The sequence below is a fragment of the Columba livia genome, chromosome 2 (assembly GCF_036013475.1).
Source record: "Columba livia isolate bColLiv1 breed racing homer chromosome 2, bColLiv1.pat.W.v2, whole genome shotgun sequence".
Lineage (NCBI taxonomy): Eukaryota > Metazoa > Chordata > Aves > Columbiformes > Columbidae > Columba > Columba livia.
Genome location: NC_088603.1, coordinates 84,749,758 through 84,775,882, shown reverse-complemented (window position 1 = coordinate 84,775,882; position 26,125 = coordinate 84,749,758). Strand labels below are relative to the sequence as shown.

Below are 26,125 nucleotides of genomic sequence, written 5' to 3'. Positions count from 1 at the left end.
AGAGCCAGCATATTTTAAAAGATCTTTAAATGATTACCTAATGCTCATTGCTACCGTTTTTTTCTGAACAATCTTTTTAAGTTTATCCAGAGAGTAGGTGGATCTTTTGAGCTGAGATACAGCACAGATTTCCAGACCATTGGGGGGTGCGTGTGTATGTGTTAAACTTAGTCTTTCGCTGTATTGCTTGGTCTTTGAAAAATTTGTCTTCCAGTGCCACTATTAACATACCTGTGTACCTCCATTAGTGGTCATTGTCAGATAAGGTCTTTCCTAAAAATTGTTTTAATATGAAAATATATATATGTTTTTAAAAAAGCCAAACATACATATTTAAAGATTATCCTTAAGCATATCTGGAAGAAGGTAATGTGTAACTCTATGCTCCCGTATAGTTTCTTAATTAGTTTAGCAGTAGAAAAGTGGTTTTCAAATCTGATATAAAGTTATTAACTAAAAATTTTAAACTTACTGCTGAAGTACTTGATCAGCAAGAATGGGTTTATATTTAATTTCCATGAGTTGCCGTTTTCATTCTAAATTAGTAAGCTGCTGACATCATGAAATGCTGGCACTAGAGAACATAAAAGCTTGGTAACTCAGGGTGGTGCTCCAAGCTTGTTTGTTTATTATGACTTCTTTGTAATAATGAAGCTTGACTTTTTCATTATGACTTTACTGTAGGTTGCTGAGATAAACACCTGTAGTAAAGATTTAACAGCCTCAGCTGTTTGGTCCAGTACGTCAGATTTCAGCAATGCTTTGTTTAAAATGTATGGTAATTGACAACAGTAAGTGTTAATTTTCAACAATTAACAACATCAGTGTTAATTTTCATGGCATTAAACTCCTTTTGTCTTCTGTGTTTGTGGATTTCTCACATTACTTGTCTGTGATTTCTGCCATAAAGAATGACTGAATTTTTTTTTTTTCCTGTATATTTTCTTGTAGATGTTTGACTGGATTACACACAACAAAGGTCTGTTTCTGAACAGCTACACAGAGATTGGAACCAGTCACCCCCACGCGATGGAGCTTCAGACACAGCACAATCACTTTGCCATGAACTGTATGGTAAGAAAAGGCCTCACATCACAGCACTGACACATTGTCTCTTTGCTTTATGTTAAGGTAGAATGTGTAAATCATACACATGAATCATTCCTTCTGTTATGAGTAGTCCCAATTTGTATTTGAGCAGTGAAATTACAGAACACACAGGAGGAAAATAAAGGATAGCTAAGTACAGAGGTAGTGTGATCAAGCAACAGAATTATTTTTACAAACAGTGGTATTCAACAAAACCTCAGCACTTCTCAAATATAAGCATCCAAACTTCTGTAACCTGGGATGTGTGTTTGAGTACTGCTTCCGGTCTTGTAGGAAACTGAAGAGAATCCTGTGTAATATGGAATTTAGTGCTCTATAGAGAAAGAAATAGTTCTCAGGATCTTCTGAATAGATTGCAATTCAAACAAAAAGTTCTGAGAAGCAATGGTCAACAAGTGTAATAATGGTGTAATAATTTTCTATATTTTTAAGATGCCACACTTCTTATTTCTGGCATAGTAGAGTGGAGCTCAAACAAATTATTTTTTTTAGTATGATCTTAGGATGCAGTATCAGTAGGCTGCAATTCAAAATTTGGATTTTAACCAGCAGTGAATAAAAGCAGTTTCATGAATTCCTGTATGGACAGGGGGACTAAATGTTCAAGTACATTTCAGGTCCTCTTCACTAGGAGGACTGGAGGTGTTTAAATAACTTTGGAAGTCTGGGCCTAAATCCAGTTCCTGGCTGTCAGCTTAATGAAGGTAGAACAGTACCAGTCTTGTTAAAGTTTAACATCCTTGGCAGTCCAAGGATGGGAATTGAATTATAGTATGGTCGAAACAATCAACTCTTGCAAGAGGGTGTTTTGTAGATCAGGACTATTAATTGTGGAACAAGAGAGTGGCAAAGTAAACTTACCTAGGTTATGGGTCTTGCTGAAATAATGGCAGGACTAGTAAGGCAGCTCTTGCATATGGTATAGCTATAGTTAAGGCAATAGAACACAAGTAGAGAAGGTACCTTTTCTTCTTTTGCGAGTCAGCTGTGTTTGCGAAAAGTTTTAAAAAATACGTCTCAATATGAATTTTTTGAAAGCAGTAAAGCAAATGCTGGGGAATGTTAAATTAAGTAACATCATATATGGATGTAGTTTTAACCATTAGGTTTGGAAGGTATAGGTTCACTCTAGGGGCACGAGGAGTTGTTTCTTTGTGGAGTACCTCATTGTTGCTCATTGCTCTGCATATGAAGTAGAGCAGAAGGACAGTAGGTGTTATTGACATGAGATTACTTTTGGAATTTAGTAGTTTGGATGGCCTACCAGGCAATTTTTGGGCTTATACACTGAAGGTTAAATTCCTCTTCTGTCAGCCTGTCCTGGTATTAGTCACTATTGTCCTATTTTCTTCAAACTGGATTACGTTGGTTTTTTTTTTTTTCTCCATATTTCCATACTGTTCAGATGTTATTGACAGTAGGAAGCACTTGAGTGATGTAGCATAATCTCTACTGCTCTGTTTTTGCTGTTAGTCTTATGCTTCTAATCTTTGTTTTGCCTGTAGTAGTCAAATGCATTAATTACAGGGAATAACTTCTCAGCCTGTACAATGATTTCTTGAAGCACGCAAGAAGCAGGTTGAATTCGAGGCAAATTAAACAGCCCAAATATTCAAAAGGGGAAAAACAAGCTGCAGTTTTTCTCTGTGTTTCTGTAGCATAGCGCCCCCCCCCCCTCAAAAGTGGTTTGTTGGCACAGAATAGGAAAATACAAATTCAAAATGATCAGTCCGTGGTTTTAATTTAGGCAGCATTAAGAATTTCTGGGTGTTATTTGGTTAAATAGTAAAAGCCCTACACGTGGATTAGGGAAAAGATTAAACTGAATGTGACATTAAAAAAAAAAAGTGAACTGATTTAATTTTGGCAGACCTTATATTTCATTAGCTTTTGACTGGAAAAATGCTGAGCAATCTTAACTACTGCAAGCATGTACAGTTTCTCCATGGCCACTCTTCACATACACTCTGAGCTTAAGAAGCTACTATTTGTTCACTATTCCTGTCAGTGTAACTCTTCAGTAATCAGAGTTAAGATCCCTTACTTGAATGCTTTTACACTAGAGATGGAATTTACATGGCTGTAGATGGGTTAAAAGTTAAATTTATTCCATTGGATGGGGTAGAGGAAGGAAGAGTGGCAACTATGTATAAGGTTTATTATATACGGGAAACTTTAAAGTCTTGAATTCAGTTGTGGCCCTAATTGGACGCTAATAGATCTTGCTTTCTGAGTGGTTTCCTTAGTCTCACTTTAGGTGGGGAAGGACTGTTCAAAGGATAAATGCTGCCGAAGCAGCTAAATGCAACCTCTTGCACTTGCTCACAGCGTAACCCTGATAATTGACGTTGCAGCTGCTTTTCCCAATAAGTTGTGGTTGCCACAGGGCTCATGCTCCCTTCCCAGCAGGTGCTACCCTCTGTCAATAGCTGGCTCTCCCATCTCCCCTTCCTTCCCAAGTAGCAGCATGGCTTTCTGAGAGGTGCAGGGGGGCAACTTCTGCAGCTGTTAAGCCAAACTCGGGTAAGAAAGACTGACGGCCTTTGGGTGAGATGCCAAAGTTTTATTCGGGTCTTCCAGTCTGAAATGAGCCACCTGGGTGTAAACCATTCTGAAAGCTACTTAGTTCCTGTCATGAGCAGGAGTGGGATACATCAAGGACAAAGAGGATTTGTTGAATATTTCTTTTTTACCTTGTAATGGCTCTCTGCCAGTTTAGGAATCTGATTTTCCATATTACAGCACAAAGTAGTTGGAAGTTTAAACCAAATGTTGTAAAGAAAAGGTGAAGAATTCATTGGGGAACAAAATTTAACTGTACTTTCAGCAGTTTCATTAGCACGTGATACATCCAGGAATCTTGTGTATTCAGTATGTGATAGTCTTACGTGGTTGCACTTCAAGGTAGTAGGAATAAGTTCATGAAAGTCTTAAGCTTAATACACAGACTGGTTTTGATTGCAATTAAACTGTCCCAGAGAAAAGCTGGATAGGTGCAATGGTGCCCACTGAAGATAGACATAAGTTTGCTTACCATTGCTAAACACACAGGCCAATGTGGCTAAAAACACTGCTCTCTGAAAGACAGACGGTTCACACATGCAGCTGTAGGTATGTGACCTGCTGTTACTGAATTCAAGAGGCTGTGCACTGAGAAATGCCAAGGCTGTGTCTTTATAGGGCAAATAGATCACTTGTTCCCTAACTGGGGAAAAATAAACTCACAGTGATTCTCCTCTCTAAAGCTGAGGATAGACTTTTCAGTACAATTTAAAAGGCCTGCTTTCAGCAACAGTAAATTGCTGTTGTCAAGTCCTGAGATTTATTTGAGTTAAGCAATACTCAGTTTCATCTTGAAGTTCTTATTTGGGTGACTAAACCAATGCTGCACTTCTCAAAACCAGTTTTTAGTACCTTTTAAGGGAGAAACTTGCAAATAAGGCATCATAGGAGTTGAAATACAGAAATTATCTGTCAAGTTTTTGAACTGCAAAAACAAAGTACCCATGATTCTACTGATCAGTCAGTCTTACATGCAGGAGTGGGAGTGACTGATTCTGTGTCTGTCCATTCTTTTTCCTGCCGTTTTCCACACACTTTCTGGGACACAAGGAAAACAAAAGCAGTCATGTGAAACATGGGTGAAGAGGAGGATGTTATCTACCTGAATATTTTCTTTTACTCTTCTTGCTCGACCAAATGGCCTTGCTTTCATTGCAGCTTAACTCTGCCCCTCATTGCACTGGTGAGGGTCAAATGATTGGAAAGTGATGTAGGCAAATGGAAGCTTTCTTTGGAGAAAGCTGGCACTGGCTGCTATTGAAGGGTGTGCTATGACTACTTCTTATCCCAGGGCTGACAGGACCATCAGTAGAAGCTGTTTATTAACCATAATCCAAAAAGTCCTGTGTCAATTGTAAGCATATTGTTTATTCATGTTCTCAGAACAGGCTGTTTGCATATATATACTAAACCACTTTATCAAGGTAGTAATAAAATAATTAATGTAATTCAAAAAAAAGAGTGCCAGAAATGAGCACTGGTGAGGGTGTTGGGAGGTTAAAATAGAAGTACGAATGCAACACTTGAATATCACTGGGTTTACAGAGTTAAAACTTAGTAAGATGACTTGCTTAGCTTGCTCAAGTCCAGCCACAGGGACTAGTACAAATGAAAACATTAAGAAGGTCAGGTGTGATAAAATCAGTTTAGCTGACAGCTAGTGTGACTTTGCCCTTTTCCTTTGCACTACCCTTATATTTCACTCTTGACATTCTTTTTATTTTAAATATGTATTTTTGTCACCATACTGAGTTGTCACTTGAGACAGGCTTAAGCACCATGTGAATTTTAGACTGCCCTGAGTCCTCTGAGACTTCAGCAAATGAAAGCAAGACCACAGGTTGTGAATTATGCATTCTTTCTCAGATTACTTTGAAATACAGATTTTCACAAAAATCTTTGTGCAAAATGCTAAACAGTAGTAAGCTAGCTCTTCTGTCTTGGAGGAAAAATGTCTGGTTTGTGTTGTTGGGTTTTTTTGTGTCAGTGGAGTTGTTTCAGTTAGGGTTTGTTTGGTTTTTGGTTTTTTTAAACTAATAGATTGCTCAGGCAAGGTTTTCAGTAAAAAATAAATAAAGTTAAATGGTAAAAATCCTTCAACTGTCCAACCAGTCTAACATCCTTAATAGACAAGGTAAAGATTCTAAATGGGGATGGGAGTAGAGTAGGTAAAATGTATTAATTCGAGTTCTGAATAACTATAGTTTAAGCAAACCGTAGATTTTTTTTTTATGTTCTTTGAAGTTCAAGGAAGGCACAGCTGTGAATCATAGTCAGACTGGGAGGGTGGTCTTTTTGAGTGCACATCTGTTAGGGAATCTTGCAGGTATTAGAACAGTTAATGCTTAGATGCAATGTCTGGATGCCAACAACCTGAGAAAAGACCAAAAAGGCAAAATGAGTTCAGGCTATTTCCAGCTTCTGAGGAACATTCAAAAGTCAACAAGATGGTATTAGGACAGTCTAGATGTGCAACCCTTAAGAAGGCAGAAACAAATACACTTTGAAAAGCAATCAGCTGATGAGGTGTTAATACAGCAACAAGTGTGTTCATATCAATGGATCATGAACTAAAGGAATAGACAGTGGTGTTACTGCAAAGAAGCAAATTTTATTTCACTCTTGGTACTTATTGGCGAGCTGAACTTAAGATTTGTTGAGAAATTGCTCTGATTCAGTTGGTCATACTAGAGAATTAGGTCCAGTTTAGAGCTCCATACTTAATGTTGCGATGGGGAACATCCAGATTAAAATGATGTGGCTATAAGGCACGGATGCAGGCCTTTGCATCTACTGTGGGAAAGTGAACGCAAGTGAAAAGTAGAAGAGGAAAGAAGATGGTGTATGTGTTGAACTATATAGCATTGCACTAAGATTCTGAAGATCCGTAATGAAGAATGAAGGAGAGAGAGATGATAAATTTGAAGAAAATTAGAGTGAAATTGTATTTCACTCATTCCAGTGCTAATAGCAATGGTTAGTTACCTGAGAATATTTTGAGGATTTTTGTATTTGAAGAACAGGTTAAACACTTTGCTTAATTGTGGTCTGGATGTTGCTGAATGTATGGGGTTTTGTTTGTGTTTATTTTCCTTTGTTGTGTGTTTTTTGTTTGTTTTTGTTTATTGTTTGTTTTTTTGTTTGTTTGTTTGTTGTTTTGTTGTTGTTTTTGTTTGGGGTTTTTGTGTTGTGTTTTGTTGGTTTTTTTGTGTGTGTTTTTTGTTTATTTGTTTGTTTTTTTCCAAGGGAAATCATCAGGTGATACCTTTAGTTGTTCTCCAGCCCTCATCTTTGAAGTTTGGATTCCCAAATTAAGAGTTTTGCTTTTGCTGCAAGAGCAAAAATAGATGTTAGAAAACAATTTAATCATTAAAGCAACTGTTATTTCATACTTTAATGCTACACCTTGTCTTGGTGGCCATTTGTGTGTGAAGTGACAGATGATTTGTAAATTGTTGCTAAAACATTTAAATCACAGACGGATAGAATCGTAAAATCTTAGAATGTCCTGAGTTGGAAGGGACCCGCAAGGGTCATCAGGTCAAGCTCCTGTCCCTGCGTATGACAACCCCACAGTTCACACCATGTGTCTGAGGGCGTTGTCCAGTCTCTTCTTGAACACTACCAGCCTTGGAGCTGTGACTGCCACCTTCTGGGGGAAGAACCTTTTCCTGATGTCCAACCTAAACCTCCCCCGTCACATCTTCCTGCCATTCCCTCAGGTTCTATCACTGGTTGCCAGAGAGAAGAGATCAGCGACGTGCCACTCCTCCCCTTGTGAGGAAGTTGTAACCGCCATGAGGTCTTCCCTCAGTCTCCTCTTCTCCAGGCTGAACAAACCAAGTGACTTTAGCTGCTCCTCATACGGTTTCCTCTCCAAACCCTTCACCAACTTTGTGGCCCTAATAGTTGAAACCCACTACAGTTTATATGGGGCTGCCAATTATGAGGCTTATAGACCATGTCACTGAGGTGGTTGTTTTTAACACTGAATCCTTAATAGTAATTTCTGCATCAGAAAACTACTGTTTGAAATCTTAGAGCTAAACAAACATTTTCTAAATGGATCTGGGAAAATTAGGAAATAAAAGCTTCAGGGCACCAACCAGCTTTATTTTCTGTTGAGTGTGATAGAAGTTCAGTTAAGCTGGAAAGCTGTCACCTGTATTTTCCCCTGTGTACTTGTCTTTCAGGCACACACCAAAGGATGACACAGCACACTGCGGGTTGTGTTAGGCTACTAATCTGTGTTGCCTTGCTGAGTAATACTTTTTTATATGTGCACTTCCTTTAGGGAATAATTCTGCAATGAGGAGCTTTCCAGATACTGTAAGGTGTATTTTCAGCTTCTGGCTAAAGGGCATCATGAGAGAAAGTAATCATGCTGGCTACATTTGTGTACTTACTTATAGGTACTGTAATGCAGTAACTTGAATTGTTCCCTTTTTAGTTTTGTTACAGTAGTTGTGTAACACAATGGAAGGAATGCAGTATCACTGGAGCCTTTCACTTTTTAGACAGTTGCTGCATGTTTAGAAGCTGCAGATGTTTCATGTGGATTTCCATTATGTAAACGAAATGGCTGAAGAAGTTGTTAATAGTGATTACCTGGTAGCTGTTGTTTCTTTAAATAAAGCCAGGGTGTAAATCCATGCAATGAATAAGATGTCAGTCTCTGGGGAATGAGCACCAGCTTACTTGGAAAAGTGCTTCCAAGCAGTGCACAAAATACGCGTTTGTCATATAATAATGACAGTGGACCTGCCTGTCCTTTTAGAAAATTGAAGAGAATTTGTTAACCTTCAAGGATCAGTTAAAGACAGTCCAATTGTAGTGAGTTGCTATTTGAGATTCTTTTCCTCCTTAAATAAATATGTCTCTTTTTGGCCACTGCATGCTAAAATATTTGAACTTAAACCTTTAGTAGATATATCAGGTAGTAACGGATGTAATGGTGGGGGGAAAAAAAAGTTGAGATCATTATATACAAGATTCTTTCTTGTTGTTTGTTTTTTTGGGTTTTTTTTTTTTTGAGCTTGGAAAGTATTCAGCTATCAGCATATTAATTCATATCCATACAAGAGGTATTCTTCCACACTTGTGAAGCCCAGTTGCCATGGGAAAATGAATACTTTTTAACCATAGCTCAGTTTCGAGTTACCTTCATATATATGGTGTCCTGTCCTTCATATCTAACTGACATTCTAGAATTTCCGAAATTTCTTTACTGTGATACACAGTTTGAATGGCAATCTAATACAGCCTTTATTGTTTTGTCTTCTGACACTTGTTGGTTTGTTTTGTTTTGTTTTTCCCACCGCTGTAAAGACCATGTAATGGCTTTCTGGGTTCATTTAGGCCTAAATGCTCTCCAGTCTTGTAAAATTTGTTGGAAATAGTAGTTCTTCTCCAGTTGTTCAGCTGTGCTTAGGAGAGCAGAGATGTGTGAGGTAGCCTAAAAATGAACAGGTAGTATTACGCAGGAAGTAAAACCAGCCAACATGACACTGCTTGTGCTCTGTTTATTAAGTGAAACAGCTGAAGTGTAGGCTGTATCAGTTATCCTCCTGCTTGCAAACATGCACACAGTTACAATTAATAGAGACCCATGCCGATTACCACTCAGATGAGTCAGCATGGTGTGGCCTGGAGGAACTGCAACACTTGTTCCAGCCAGTGTCAGGCTCTGGGCAGTGGCTCAACACCAACAGATGATGGTTCCATCTCAGATGCTCAGTGTCCACATGGCTTTGGGTGTCCATGTGTCAGCGTTCTCCCTTTACCACTCTTACTGGCCAGGGTATAATCAGATTTTGGCACAGCTTGCCTGTCACATTTTTCAACAGTAATATAACCATACAGCTTTCCAGCAATTTCAAGTTTTGTTCTTGTGTCACTTGTTGATGTGTGGCCTCTACTGAGGCTTGCTGCAGTCAGTTCTGTGCCTCCTGGCTCACTGGGCTCAGTTCTTCAACCCTTGCTTGGGGAAGGTGCTGCTGCTGCTGCTGCTGACAGGTAGCTAACTGCTCTGTGACATTTACTACATGGACAAGATGGAAAAATATTTCACTGCAGAACACTGAGATTTTAATGGTGTTCATTTTCTTCCCAGCCATTCTGTGTGATGGCATTTGGCAGTTTGGCCCCACATGTGCATTTCTAGGATATAGGCAAGAACAAGTGCAGCTAACAGAAGCAGCCAATGGATGTAGCATTTTGTGCTGTAGTTCGTGCAGAAGGAGCCAGCAGCTCTGCTCAGAACATCATGCATGTCCTTGACAATGGTGGTGATGCACACCAGGGTACAGTCCCCAGCCACTGCTGTACTGACTATTCCTGTAACATCAGAGGTCTCAACCCACGGGGAGCTCCAGAAGGAGTATACGGCACTGCAGGGAATGCCTGTGGCCTCTTGCCAAGGCTGGAGCAGCAGGAGATGATTTCCTTGCCCATGGGAGGTGTGCAGTTATTAAGGATCTGTATCAGCAAGTAAAGGAGCTGCAGGAGGAGGTTAGCAGCCTGCACAGCATCGGAGACAGTGAGAAAGAGATTGATCAGATCTTTTCCAACACTCTCCAGCTTCCAGAGTCCAAACTACCAACTGTACCGAAGGGAGGAGGGTCAGGTAGAGTCTGTGCCTGTCTGTTTGGGAAGTGGAAATTCCCATGATGATGAAGGTTGGAAGATAATGGCTGCTGGTACTAGGAAGAAAGTTTCTGCTCCACCTGAAGATTTGCAGCTGCAGAATAAGTTCACTGACCTCACAGCTGAAGAGGAACTGGGAGCTATCAAATAAGGCATCTGTGCCACCCGAGTCTGAGCTACAGAGGAGCACCAAAAAGAAGAGGCGAGTGAAAGTAATGCGAGACTCCCTTCTGCAGGGAACAGAGGCCCCTGTCTGGCAGCCTGACTCATTCTCTATGGAGGTTTGCTGCTTGATGGGAGCTCGAATTTGGGATGTTGGGGAAAGACTGACAAAGCTTGTCCAGCCCTCAGACTGTTGCTCCCTGATGCTCCTCCATGTGAGCACCAGCGATACTGCCAGGGGTGACCTGGAAAGTCTCAAGCACAACTACATGACTTGAGAGACAATGGCCAAGGGCATGGGATGGTTTTCTTCTCAGTCTTGCTTGTGTGAGGGTAGATGGATCCTGCAGGTCAACAACTGTTTACTGTCCTGATGTTGGCAACAGGGTTTTGGTTTCTACTACCATGGGACTATCTCTCTAAGGATGAAGGATCTCTGTTCACCCAAGTGGGACAAAAGTGTCTTTGCCAGCGGACTGCATAACCTGGTAAGAATAGCTTTAGGTTAAGAAGGATGAGAGAGAGAAAAGAGGTGGACTGGTTTGGCAAGCAGAGGATCTGCTATGGTGTGAACAAAAGGGACACTGTAATCAACAAAACAGGGCTGAACTGGGGTTGCTCTAAGTGTACACACACAGATCAGTGTGCCTGCAGGATGGCATTAATGTGGAAGGTTCTCATTCCCTTTCTGGGAAGTCACCATGACCAAGTTCTTCTATGAAGTACATTTATGGTGTGCTTGTATTGTACAAGGAAGGCTGAGAGAGGTGGGATTGGTTACTCTGGATGAAAGAATGCTTAGGAGGGATCTTGCTTTTATACAAATATAAATATCTGATGTGAGGGAGCAAAGAAAACAGAACGAGACGTTTCTTCATGGTATCCAGTAACAGAACAAGAGGTTATGTGCACAAGTTGAAATACGAGAAATTCCATTTAAACATAAGAAACACTGGAACAGGTTGCCCAGAGAGATTGTGGTCTCTCCATCCTCAGAGATTCTCAAAACCTCACTGGGCATGACCATGAGCAACCCGTGCTGACTGAACCTGCTTTGAACAGAGGAGTTGGACTAGGTGATCTCCAACCTCAACAATCCTGTGATTCGAAGAACTTCATCTAGAATTATGAGAGTCAGCCCAACTGAAAGAAGTGTTGACTCAGCATTATATACGTGTAGCTCTGGAAGAGCAACTCAGAATCCTGTTGGTGGTGAAGATGTTCTTGTTTCTGGCTTTGCAATAATCAGAAACTCTTGATTGTTTCCTTTGAAAAATATTGTTTGTTCATACAGAATCAGAACAAGAACAGATTTTAGATGCTTTAGGCCAAAATGCATATGTGAGCTAAAAGGAAAAAAAAATTGAGGGTCTAAGAACCACCAGTGAGTAATGCCGGTATGCTAGAGAATCTGATTTTTGACCTTGTCTTGTTTTCAGTGCTAGCTCTAAGTCAATATAGTGGCAGGAAAATGAAATATAAAACTGTTGAACTCTGTAGAACTCGGAGATCTGTATTTTGTTACATAGACAGTAGAAATACTTTCAGAAGTTGATGTAAAGTTTTGTTGAGTGATGTTGCACACATGCAAGCCATGGATAGATCAAATGCTTACTAATTATACTTTGATTTTGCTGTATATTTTGCTGAATGTCTTGTTGACTTGAATATCTGTAAATCTCCTTATTGAGACTGTTGCAAAATGTGGTTAGCTCTTCATCTTCACTATAATAGTGGGACAATACAACTTTGTTTAAGCTGACTGTTAACGTTCAAGTTGTCCTTCCCACTTGTCAATGTTGCAGATAGGCTGTTACATTATACACCTAGATTCCAAAGTTAGGCAGGTACAAACTCGGTAAAACCAGTCTATTAAGCAGTACTGTAATAAAGAAGAATTTTGTAGAAGTATACCTCTGTATTTAGGTTGTCTGCTGACTTTCACTGTGTTTTCCCTCCTTCTTTTCCATAGAATGTGTATGTAAACATAAACCGCATCATGTCAGTAGCAAATCGCCTGGTCGAGTCTGGCCATTACGCTTCACAGCAGATAAAACAGATTGCAAGTCAGTTGGAGCAAGAATGGAAGGCATTTGCTGCAGCCTTGGATGAACGTAGCACGTTACTGGATATGTCCTCCATCTTCCATCAGAAAGCTGAACAGGTTAGTGACCGGGGAGGGCGCCAACAAAACTTTCCATGCTTGAATAGTGAGTTGCATTTGAGTGCTTTTGATTTAGACAGAAGTACAAGAGAGTGAGTGAGAAGGTTGACAAGAAAGCCAGAGCATTAATTTCTGCTGATTTTTGGCTGATACTCAAACAAAAACTTGTTCTTCTCAGGACCGCCCGTTGCCCTTACGTTGTCCACAAAATGTCTTGTCCATACCAATGCAAGATAAAACTTAGCTAAATTAGCTATATGAATCCAAATGAAGTGGACGTAATGCTTAACTACGTGAAGTTTTGAAGAAAAAAATTAGTATATTCGGTACTGATATAGTGGCTTTCCTACATCCAGAAATCATCGCTTGTTCTGTTGTCCTCACCACTCCACCACAATCAGTCATTGAGTGTCAAGATTTAATTTGTAGTAATGGCTTACGGAAAACTTATACTTGAACTGGCCTGAAAGTTGAGAAGTTAATTAACTGTCTTCTGAATCTGAATTTGTGGTGGGAGATGTTTACTTAGTATCTCGTAAGAGATTCCTTCTATATTAAAAGAAAAAATTAGCTCTAGGCCTATACCAATTATTTTAATTAAGTCATTAACCATGTGTAACTGCCAGAGAAGAGGTATATGTAGGGGAAATAGGAATAAATATCCCCAAGTTAATAGTCTTGTTGGTGAAATAATGTTTTTTCCCTCAAGGGAATTCAGTTCTGAAGGAGTTACTATGTGTGTGCTGTTGAGTCACCAATTGATGTTACAGGCTGTCTGCTCTGCACATCTCTAGTGAATTTGTAGAGCAGAGGTTCTTGGATGCTGATGGCTCACTGAAGTTCTGGTGTGCTGTATGGCTGCTGTAGATACTTTTTCCATTTGCCTTGCTAAATAGGATCCAAGAAAAAGTCTCATGTCTGATATAACTTTAATTTGGAATAAATGAAGGAACCACTTGGGAGTTGATAACTGCTGAAACTCAGAGGCAGCATATTTTATTTTAAGAAGTTTTTTTCCTGATTTCTGCTACACAGATATTCAACTTCATAAATGTCCAGAAATTAGAAATGTGAACATATAAAGATATAAATACAAATTGTTTTTCATTAATGTTAGTGGTGACATTGGTTTAACTGTCCTTAGACAGACTAAGGTAAAATGTATAAACTAATGCTAATATAATAAGTATTTTAACATGTTTTACAGAAAAGCCACATAAAAAGGAGACAAAGTCACCAACCAGCTTGAAGCATTTGATAGACACTGTGGTACCTTATCAGTATTGATGTTTTTCTAAGTGCTTGAGTTTTTCGTGTTTACATTTAAGCATTGTCAGTTATACATGTAGAAGAGAGATGGGACATGAACAGTTAGGTATACCTTGACTCAAATGCCATCCTTTTTCATAAGCAAATGAAGTAAATTTTGTGTGTGTGTGCAGGGCAACTGTGGTAAGGGTTAGTGTTACCTTCAGTACTAACTGTAAGTGTAAGCAGGAGGAAAGATAAGAATGAGGGAAAATAGTGCAGCATCTGTTGGGATTAATTTACTTTTTAATTGCTCCTTCTGTGGTTTTTATTTTATGATTAACTGTAATGAATTGTCATAGTTGCTTTGTAAGCTACCTGCCTATGACACATTAGCTGTTTCACTAACGGTGGACAGTAAGTTGAAGGAGGGTTTGGAATGAGAGCAATTGACCACTTCAGGGACTGGTGATGTTTGACCTACATAAAAAGATGATTAAAAAATAAGCAGCCAAAGAAATAACACACCCTTCTTGAATGCATGTGTTTGTTTGCAAATGACAGGTAAGTGTCGCTGCCCACTGTCAGGCACTGTGAGGACTGCACCCAGCAGCCAGTGCCTGCTGACTGGTGCAAGAGCTGTAACTTTGTGGTCCCACATGGAGCCTCTTTTAATGTTTAAAGCTTAATGTGAGAGATTTTAAAAATTGTGCTCTGATCAAATTAGTATTAAATAAGTATTGTAGAGTTAGGTACTTTATCACCCTTCCTCTGAGCTTTCAAACAATAATGGAGTGCCAGAAATGGTCTGTGGATTATTTTTTCCTCAAATGATGACATGTGCTCCCGGAATTAAGATATATATGATGAGAGTAATAGCTTGGTCTCTTAAAACTTTGGAGACTCGAACTTGACATGAATAGAGGATAAATTTAGTTTACAGAGACTACATATGCTTGGCTGTACTAAGTTTAACAGCTATAAAAACTAGAAAAACAGATTATTTTTTTCCTCTTTTCTTTCCTAGCATAATGAGGGTATAAAATTCATGCCCCCTAGCTGTCAAAAATAAGTTGACAGAACTTCTGCTGTGCATACAGCTATGATGGCAATTTCTTGTCTGTCAAGACAGCTCCAGCTTCAGAGATAACTTAAATTGTCTGCAGAAGAGATTCTCAAGAAGAGAATTGTCTGCGGAAGAGTATCCTCAATTTCCTCTGAAAGGCTTGATTGAGTAGCTATGCTGACATAGCTATGTGCTCCAAGTTCAGTGTTAGTCCTAGGAGACCCCCACTGAAGTTGTAAATCCCTTACATGCTTGCTGCTGTAGGAGCTTGCCAAATGGATTTAGTGCTTCTCGGTGTGTAGAAGTTAGTGCTTTGGGGACTGAGGTGTGAATTTGCTGTCCTCTAACACTGCTTTGCCTCCTTGATGATCTCTTTAAAGCAAAAGATATTAATAATTATGGAATGTTTCAGTGAACAGTGCACCATTAGTTCTTTGTGTGCGTGTGCCCATGCACACATGTGCAAAGTAACTTGTTTTTCTCTGAAGATTTCATAAAGGTGAGCTGATACCTCATGATACTATGAGTATCTGCACAGGGAGTTAACAGGTAAGTACTGAGGGTCTGGACTTGAAGGCTGTAGCATGTTTCACCTTCTTGTGTAGACAAGACCTTAATTGGCTTTCATGCATCTGAAATGGTAGGTGCAAGGTGAAGTAAACTTTTTCTTAGCTGCATACTTAAGAAAAGGCGAAGGAGTAAACTTGAAGTATCAGTATTGCAAACAGTTTAATTGGTTCTGAAGGCTGACAACATAGAACTAAGCCTGCCTGTCTGTGAATGGCTCAGAGAGTTCCATGTTACTAACAGTACAAGCATAATCAAACTTGAATATTTGCTTCTATTCTGATAGAAGCTTCATTTTGGTTCAATTCAGAGAAAAATGCACTAAAAATTTTACCTTAAAAAAAGTATTTTCAGTGGCTGTCACACAGATGCCAGTCCTTTTGTATATTGCCAGCATGAGTGTACTTATTGACAGAACCCCAAATCAAGCAGAATGTTGGGTTTTTTTCTGCAGTACATGAGCAATGTGGACTCATGGTGTAAAGCTTGTGGTGAGGTGGAGCTTCCCTCAGAACTGCAAGATTTAGAAGATGCTATCCATCACCATCAAGGGATATATGAGCATATTACCTTGGCTTACTCTGAGGTAAGTATCTTGTTTGTTTGCTTAGGTTGCTGATTTGATATAATGGTGTAATGTTAAGTTTGGACCATGAACTGACATTGCTTGTTGCACCGTGTGTTAGCTGGAAACTCAAGTGTCAGGCTTTTTTTAGTTTAGTATACTGGACTTTGCTACTGTTGTTCAAAAGTTAGGATTTAAGTCTTCCCCTTAATCTTCTGAAATAAATTTAAAAGGCAAGATGGAAACGTGTGTGGTACAAACTTAGTTCTGCCAACCTCAAAGACACTTAAATGAGCCAGCGTGCCTCTGTAGTCGGCATTGTAAGATTTGCGTATCCTGTGCTGCTGCTCTAAACCTGGATTCTGCACACAATAAAATAATAATATTTCTTAGTATTTCTAATAGTTGAATTTACAACTTCAGACAAAATACTTATTCTGAAGGTGGCCTAGAAAGTGATGACTACAGTATCTATCATTTTTTTTCAAATTTAGAGCTCTCTCGTGTGTTAGATGGCTGAAGTAAGAAATCAAATGAGTATTGACTTCACCATTAGCTAACAGATATTTTCTGTATTTCCCATTGAGTTTTTCTTGCTTTCTTTTTCCAGGGTTGTTCTCATCACAGGGTAAAACTATTTTTTCTGTTAAATCGTACTGATGTTTTTCCGGTTTAAATGCAGCAGTTTCTATTCTCACAAAAGTTGCATAAAATTATACATTTGATTAACTCATGGTAAAAATTGATGGGTGGACACAGGATAGCTTAGGTCACAGCTTGCACCTCCTTTTAAAAGGAGGTCCTGTGGGATTGAATTAATGATCATGATTTATACATTACATTAAAGATTGAACTACGTTTTGATGAAACAGCTCAATTATGTGCAACTGAATCATTGAATCATAGAATAGCTTGGGTTGGAAGGAACCAGAATATAATTTAATTCCAACCCCCTTGCCGTGGACAGGGACACCTTCCACTAGACCAGATTGCTCAAAGCTTCATCCAACCTGGCCTTGAACATTTCTCAGGATGGGACATCTACAGCTTCTCTAGACAGTGTGTTCCAGTCTCACCACCCTCACAGTAAATAATTTCTTCCTTGTATCTAATCTAAATTTACCCTCTTTCAGTTTAAAGCTGTTACTCCTTGACCTATCACCACATGCCCTTGTATAAAGTCCCATTCCAGCTTGCTCGTAGGCCACCTATAGGTACTTGATGGCTGCAATAAGGTCTCCCTAGAGCCTCGTCCAGGTTAAACAGCTCCAACTCTCTCAGCCTGTATTCGTAGGAGAGGTGTTCCAGCCCCTTGATCATCATCCTGGCCCTCTTCTGGACTTGCTCCAACAAGTCCCTGTCCCTTTTATGTTGGCCTCAGAGCTGTACGTAGTACTCCAGGTGGGATCTCACAAAAGTGGAGTGGAGGGTGAAAATCACCTCCTTTGACCTGCTGGTCACACTTCTTTTGGTGCAGCCCACGATGTGGTTGACTTCCTAGGCTGCAAGTGCGCATTGCTGGGTTATCCCCAAGTCCTTCTCCTCAGGACTGCTCTCAATCCATTCCTCAATAAGTCTGATCACATTTCATTTAGCAATGAAGGAGGGTAAGATTAGTGCTGATGATCAGTCTCATTGTTAGTATATCAAAACAGGGTGTTTTGAATACCTGCTATCTTAGGGCCTGTATAAACTTTATTACCATGAGTCAGATGTCCAGAGTTCACATGAGTTGTTGTTCTTTTGTGTAAAATACACACTGATATCCCCATTTCCAATATATGCCACCTTGCTATGTCAACTGATCTAATGACATACTGAAGCACACCTTTGGTAATAAAAATTGTGATCATACTAAACACACCTGTTTTAACTCATTCTTGACAACATGTTTTGTAGGAAGGTTTCATTTCTTTATTATAACCTCTTTTCATTGGGAGGATCCCTTTGTAAAACAAGAGACAGAGACGTAGCCCATTTGTAGTAGATTTATGTGACGAGAGGCAATCTGGGGTGTGTGCTCCATGAGAGTGCAGCAAGGCATAGGGAGGCTAAGGCCATCTAGAATAGTGATTATAAAGCACTGAAGTGAAAATGTGGGATTTTTTTTTTTTCCATCACAGATGTGAATGGACTAGGGCCTGCTGTTAAGTGTAAATAAGTACTATGGATTGCCATGCTAAATACTGTTTGCTTCCTGGTGATGCATAATGAAAGTAAACTAGATGGGTAGATTATAGGGTTGTTCTGGCAAATACCTTGATGATTTATTTAAGATTTCAAAGCTGTAGCTTTTTACTTTGGGATAGCTAGAGATTTTACTAAAATCTTTATTGGTACTACCAAACCAACGAAACAAAAAACAACACACCAAACAAAATACATACACGAAGAACCCCCAAATAAACAAACAAAACCCAAAACACAAGATTAGGTGCCTTTTTTTTTTTTAATATCAGGTCATTACTTTTCCCCATCTGGTAAAGCAATACCATTGTCTTTAGCAATCAGAATTGGTGCAGAAATAGTAGTTGTATGTGTGTGTACAAGTCACGTTTCTGCTTTGTACTGAAGGTTTTGTTTTGCTTTATATAAACACGCATTCCATTTTGAAGATTGATGGAGTTGTCTTTCTGTGTAAAGCTATTACAGAACTATTGCTTATCATTATTAGATGTATGACTTCTGTTATAGCATGGATCTCCTTTCATTTTGTGATGAATGAACAGTGAGGGGAGAGAGAGAGGAACACTGTGGAAATTACAACACTTTATCATTCATTTTAGATTACAATGTCTTGACAACATGACTTGGTTGCAAAGTAGAAGACAGTAATTTTAAGAGAGTAAATGCTTTTAAGACTAGACAGTCAGATTTTACTGAGGATAATTACTGTATATTACTAGAAAAGTAACTTACTAGCTTACAGGCTTAGGTGACTGGTGTGCTTGAAAACCCAATAGCCGTGCATTAAATGAAGTTATGTATATATAAATCAAGTTAGATATCTTACTGAAATCTTAAGGTAGTCATACACTGTGAAGGAAGAAGACTTTACTGTGTTAACTCCGAAGAGGAAAGCTAATAAACTAATCAGAACAAGGGGCTGTCACATGTAAACAAATAATTACAAAATAATTTTCAGATCTGTTTGACTACTGAATAGCAACTATAAAATGTGCATAGATTTAATGAAAAATGTTGAAAATAGCCACTGGGGGAAGGCCTTGACAAATTTTCTGTTTCTGACATGGTGTTGATTTGGTGGAATCAGACTATTGTTTACACTCCAGTCTTATGGTTTTGAATGGATTTTTCCTGCCTGTCAGATGAACTATTAAAAAAGTTATTTACAGTTAGCTGAATGATACAGAATTCTAGCAGTTCTCTAAACTTCATGCAAAATAGTTAAACACCAATGAAAAATGCTTTCAACAGCCTTGGCAAGTGCTAAATGTTAATAGTGACCAGATAATACAGGGTTATTGCCTTTTAATTAGCATGTGAGGTAAATCTGAATGCTTTTGCTGTGGTTTGAATCAGAGAAGACAACAATTAGCAATGACTGATGTTTCTTGTCAGCATCAGTAGTTAAGCATGTTTTGGAAATAAGTATCTTTATGTGCTGCATGGGAAGGTTTGAAGTGATTTAATCAGGTTTAAGTTTGTCATAACAGCAGCTTGCTTTTGGCTTACCAGCACCAGTAATAATTTAGAATTTGTAAATCGTGTCAGATCAAGTCATGTTCTAAGTTTATGTCTGGAGGTCTGAATGTATTCATCAAGTTAATATGAGACTATAGAAAGTAACCTCCTGGTTCACCTTTACAGCAAATGAAGAGAGTTGCTCCTGGAAGGGTAATTCTGGGGAAATGCTTAATTTTAGGTGCTGCTTTGACTAGAGAAAGACCTGAAGAATATTTATTCTAACTTAGACTTGAGCTTTTTTAAAAAAAAACCCAAACATAATTTGAAAGGAAAAGCACTCGTAGGGTAATAGAAAGATTGAAAGACAGGCTGTTATTTAGAAGACTGCTACTTCAAATTACCTTACAGAGAGGGAGAATAAATATATATATATATATAGATAGATAGATAGATAGATATGTATTTTTTTTTTCTATAGCAGCTGCAAGTAATCATGCCTGGAATTAAAAAATAATCATCTGCTCCCCAAGTTCTAGAACACATCTAAAATGAGAAGGGGTGGGGAATTAAATAATGGCCTAACAAGCTTTTGGCAAGAGAAGTAATTTTTTGTCCTTCCCACTGGTCAGGTGAGCCAAGATGGAAAGTCACTGCTTGACAAACTTCAGAGACCTTTGACTCCTGGGAGCTCTGATTCCCTCACCGCTTCTGCCAACTACTCGAAGGCAGTTCATCATGTTCTGGATGTCATTCATGAAGTCCTGCACCACCAACGCCAACTGGAAAATATTTGGCAGCATCGGAAGGTTCGCTTGCACCAGCGGCTTCAGCTGTGCGTTTTTCAACAGGATGTTCAACAAGTAGGTTTTATTTCATGTTGTCTAAATGTCTTTGTCAGCCTGTGATTTGAAGCTGGTCGCATTGACAGGTGGGTTTTGATTGCTAAACCCCATGTTATTTAATTCAATAATTAAATAGTTGCATGGGATTGACAGACCGCAAGTGCTGTGTGTTATCAGAGGATGTTGGCTGTTATGGGTAGATATTATATTTCTATGTTAGCTCTGCTTAATTTATTTTTTTAATTTATTTGCTTTAAGTCAGGATGAAAGAGATTTTTATTATAGACAGCTATTCTGAGCTTCTGCTGGAAGCTGACATTTACATTCTACGTGAAATTGTGGACCTGAAGTGTCAGACTTGTAGGAATAACCTGCAAAAAATTAACAGTGTTATTCTGTAACAAATATTTAGTTTTAAATCCTCAGTGGTACTTAATTGACTTAATCGTGTTTCTTTAAAACCTGAAAGCGGTATACTGAAGGGGTATAAAAATTTCAGGTAAGATTACTTTCTGACAATGACGCTGTTCTTGAATTATTAGCTGCCATATTTTTATGATTATGGTGGCATCCTTAAAAGTTAGTACTTAAGTACAGGCATTCATATTTCTGACACAGGTTTAGTTTAAAAAGGTAAAGCTGTACAGAATTCCTTTGATGATAGGTTTTTAATAAACAAAAAATGTTTGCCTTGGGCTGCAATTGACAGGGATGTTAGTCATTTATCCCTTAATAGCTTGTAGTCTTAAACAAGACCAGTATTTGCTGATCACTTTCTTTCATTTCTGTGTAAATGTATTCACAGATCAGGAACTTCTGAATGGGTTTTTTTGATAGCCTGTCATACATTCTGGTTAAACTAATCTTGTTTCTTCCAAATTAGTTGCACTCTAAGCTGAATTTCTTGTACTTACCTGTTTCAAGAAGGTGCTGGCTGTGAGCACTTGGGACTGAAATAACTTGGTTTCCATCATCTACAGTAGTTGAAAACAGTACTTAATTCAGGCAGATGGTGGGGAGAGTGAGAAATCTTGTTAGCTTGACTTTCTTTTCTATGCAGTGTCTATCTCTGTGCAAGTCAAAGAAAACAACCTAAAAATACTTAAGCAGTAAATTAAGTGTAAAGTTATTAAAAAAATATTACTTACTTTTTTATATAAAAAAGGCATATATTGAAAGGAGGCACTTATCCAACTTCTCAAAACTCAGATATGACGAAGGAGCCAGAAGGGCATAAAAAAATGTTAGCTGACAAAAAAAAAGTAAAAGCAAGCAGAGTCAATGAACAGTCAGGAAAGGCATAGAGAACCAAACTAAAGACACTCTTATGCCATTGTATAAATGCTAGAGCCTCTTCATCAAGATTACTACATAAATAGTAGCTAATCAGAAGGATCCAGTGTTGGTACTTGCATGAGCCATCAGTGAAGGGCACTTGTCAAAATTGATGAGGCACTGTACACAAACGAATCACTTCTTCAACTTAAAAGGCTTCGTAAGGAATTTTCAGAAACTGAAATTAACACTGTGGTTTGCTTCTCATAGAGAAAAACATAGATCCTCTCTGCGGTAGCCTGATGCCAAGCAGTGCACGTTGGATCCTGGAACTTTTTCCTCTCATTTTAATTCAATTCAAGTCGGATCTACTTAGGCAAGCTAGGCCAAGTGATCTCTGGAGGTTATTTGACAGATACATAATTCAAGTTTCAGGCCTGTGGGCCAGGCTGCAGGCAGTTTGTTTCCTGCAGAAAAGTGTTCATCAAATGCTACAGAGAGTCTTATTGTGCTGTTCCTACTCTTTGCCTTTATTATCTCTGGAGTCATAAGATGTTTGTAAGAAACTAATTTTCTGCTCCTTCCTAAGTAGTGGCTCTCAGAGTGAAGGAGTTATTACTGAGACTGCTTTGTTCTTTGAAGTTAGCGAATAACCCTTCCTTAGGCTCAAGTCATTGTAGAGTCACCACCAAGTTCTTCAGCAAGGTGATGGGTTTTCCTTCTCTGTATGAGAGCTGCCAGCCATTGGAACTGGTGCATTTAACAGGAAACAGTCACAGGTTTGAAAACAACAAGTAGACAGCTTTGTCTATTTTTATAACTTCCAGTATCAAGATCGTGTTATCCAAATCACGCATGTGGATTGTGAGTTTCATACAGTATGAAACAACTGGCTCAATAAGGTTAATCCATCTCAGCTCATTATTCAGTGTGTGCCTTACCTAGTGGTTGGAGACATTTCTTCCTGTTTGACTCTGGTTTCTCTATATGCTTTGCAAGGCAGATCTTCCATTAAATTACCAAGATATCGTCTTGAAAGGTTGAAGCTTTGGCCTTTAGTGCTAATGCACATCTTTATCAACTACTTTAGATTTCACACTAAATCTTACGTACAGAGATGCAGCCCCGGCTTGTCATGTTACTAAGCTCTTCCCATAATACCCAGTAGTTACCACTGCCAGAGACTGGATCGTCCTATGGTTTATCCCTGTAATGGCTGTTAACATCCACGTTGGAGGCTTCTGAAATGTTGCATGTGGAACTACAGCTCTTTGTTATGTTACTTAACTTGCAGATATTGGTATATTTTGGGTACTGCCTTATGAATCACAATGTGAATTGTGGTTAATATTCCCTTTTGTAATGGAACTTTTCATACTTAAATTTCAGTGCTGTAAGACAATGATAATTCAACCTTCATACCAGACAAATTAATCTCATAGCCAGGAGCAGATGTCTTAAGGATAACAGCAAGCACATAATGGTATTTCCCTGGGATAGCCTTGTTTGGCAGATTGTAGTTACCTCCGCTTTGAAAATCCATCAGAGGAGAAAAGGGATCTTGAATAATCAGGATTCTTCTTTCTTGCAAAATAAAAACAAAACAGCCTTATCAGATGATCTGATTTATCTGAGAAATGTTAGCTCTTCAATTAATAATCACTGACACCATTCAGTGTATGAAATTACTCGGGTTTGAGGTATTGGTTAAATTTCTACCCAAGACAATTCTGGAATGGTTTATGCAGAGCTCCAAAGCAACTTTCTAATATACTTTTATTTTCATTTGTACATTCTTATGGACTTCTTAGTCTTCATTCGAACCTTAAAATAATCAGTTATCTAGCATGCTTTAAAAACTAACATGAAAACCTTTTTAAATTATTGTCAGTAAAGTTAAATGTGACTTTTTTCATGTCCAAATAAACTAAGTGGAGATCTCTTCCACTGTTTATAGTTAAATTGCACATAGTGGCAAGCAACCAAGTGCATTTTAAGTGAGTCTGTAACTGTCTTTAAGCCTGAGCCTGTGATTTCCTTGTCTTCCCTCTGGTGGTGTAGTTTCTCGCTGGATTAATTAAATATATCAGTTCATCGAAGTGTTACATGACAGAGTTGAGTTGGAGGAGGGAATTGGCTGTGTTGAGGTTGTTTTTTTTGATTCTGTCTCGTATGCTCCGTATTGAGAAAATGTTTCTAGTAGAGCTTACCAAATCAACAAAATCACTGTGGTGCTAGTTGTACACATCAAGAATAATCTGCTAATTTCTTGGAGCAAGTAGTAAGGAAAGTAGCACATGAAATATTAAAAATGGTGTATAAGATCTGAATTACAGCCAATCTGAAATTTGAAATGTGAAAACCTATGGCAGTCTTAAACTGAATGGAGTTTGGAATTTGACCTTAGGTAGCAGAATCATTCTGGGAGATCTAGTTCCTGGCTAGTTTGTATATTAACACAAAAAAAGAGGATGTTTAATTTAAAAAAAAAAAAAAAAGGTCATGTCACTAGCTGTTGTGCTCAATTGTTGAGTACTAAGCTCTTCCCATAATGTGAAACATGCTAATAAAAGTATAATGTTAAGAGTTGACAAGCTTACCAAGTGATAATATATGCCAGCCTTTCACCTAAGGAAAGGAGCTGGCTTTGATGATTCTGATATGAAGCAACAAAGTAGACTTGCAACACCAATGTGGGGTTTTGGGCTACTAGGCCATGAAAGGTCAAAATTGTACATAAAAGATTATGTTTCTGATAGAGTGATACTGCTCACACTCATATGGTGCAAGTTTGGGGCCTAAAAAACACTCCTGTTGGCTTGCAAACCAGAGATCAGTAAAACATATATTCATTAGGTCTTACTGATCTTAGCTGTCTTCTCTGTCCATTTTGGATGAATGTGCTGTTTCTCCTTGCTTGATCTGTCTGCCTCAAAGACTCCATCTGAGTTTTTGTTGTAACAGTTACTTGTTTCGGCCTTGACTAATGAAGGGCGGGCCAAGAATGCTTATTACTTGCTCAGCATCAACATAATACTGATTTCACTGCGTGATTCCCTCGTGGCTTTTGGAGGCGGTTCCAGGGTAAAATGGTTCTTTTTGGGAGAGAGTATTTCCACATTTTATCTATCAGAAGATTGGAAATGTGGAGAGGTCCATCTTCCCCTTCTGAATGCTGTGTCAGCACCAAGTAAGTGGTAGAGATCAGAAAAAGGAGTGTGTGCAAAGTAGGTGAAGGGGTGGGGGATAGGGACAGGATAATAATGTGGAGAAGATTGGTGAAAATGCAAAAGATCAGGTTGTTTATTTCCATAAGCAGCATATACAAAACACATATCTTACAGCCATGAGCAATGAATTTGTGAGGATGATGCAATCATTCCATAGTAGTTTCTTCTATCATATATTTAGTATTAGTGCTAGAAAACAGGATTCTATATTGGGCATAAGGATGGTTCTGCTGAGACTGCAGTTATAGCTTAATTACATTGTTAAAGCAACTTGCTGTAGAGGAGGGTAATATTATTTACCCTTTCACTGAAAAGTATTGAGCCTCTTAACTTTCTATGTATTACCAAACTACCAGAGTGAATTCCATGTGCTTTCGGTATTTGTAGAAGAGTTTAGTGGGTGGGTATGATGGTTTCTGTAACTCTTACCTCTCTCAGGAAGAAGAAGAAAATGCATCAGTTAAGATTGCTAAATGGCTAATTTTGGTGCCAGATAAGTGTTGTCCTTTGGCTGAAGTGGTATGCAAAAGCTCTGATGGGCAAGAGCTTTTGCTTAACTTTGACTCTGCCTTTACATGCTGTGAAATTCCAAAATAAAGAGTGCTTCCTCAGTTTTGTTGAGAATCAAGGTGAGAAGGCTGAGCACTAACAATATTTGTAGTCATATTGATTTTACTTAAAGGCAGCAACGTTTCTCTAGTTGACTGGTTTATATAATGATCTGTGTACTGGATTTCTATGACAATTTCTTCTCTTGAGAAGTTACTGAGCATTATTTGAAGCAAAAATCACTCTTCCCGGGCTGCTGTCTGGGGCAGATTTTGTTGTTGATTTCATTTGTTAGCTTATAATTGTTAGTAGTCTCCAGAGTCCAAACTAATTCTCTCATCCAAACATGTTGCTTTTTAGCTCTTTTTATAATGAGAAAAGAAGAGTAGTCTCCTGAAACTAGTCAAAAGCACTGGTAACAGAAACTTTACAGATAACTGAGGCCATGTTTGGGTCCTAACTTTACCTTCTCTGATCAGTACTTTCCCTTCA

The 26,125-nt window shown here is 38.6% G+C and overlaps 1 protein-coding gene across 1 annotated transcript in view; it reads left to right on the top strand.

Moving 5' to 3' along the window:
- The window catches only part of TRIO (trio Rho guanine nucleotide exchange factor), a 251,638-nt gene that overhangs the window by 85,083 nt on the left and 140,430 nt on the right, over positions 1–26,125 (top strand). The window contains 4 exon segments of the mRNA XM_065052636.1: positions 952–1,074; positions 12,452–12,643; positions 15,979–16,110; positions 20,367–20,597. Coding sequence (XP_064908708.1) covers positions 952–1,074; positions 12,452–12,643; positions 15,979–16,110; positions 20,367–20,597 — 678 coding nt within the window.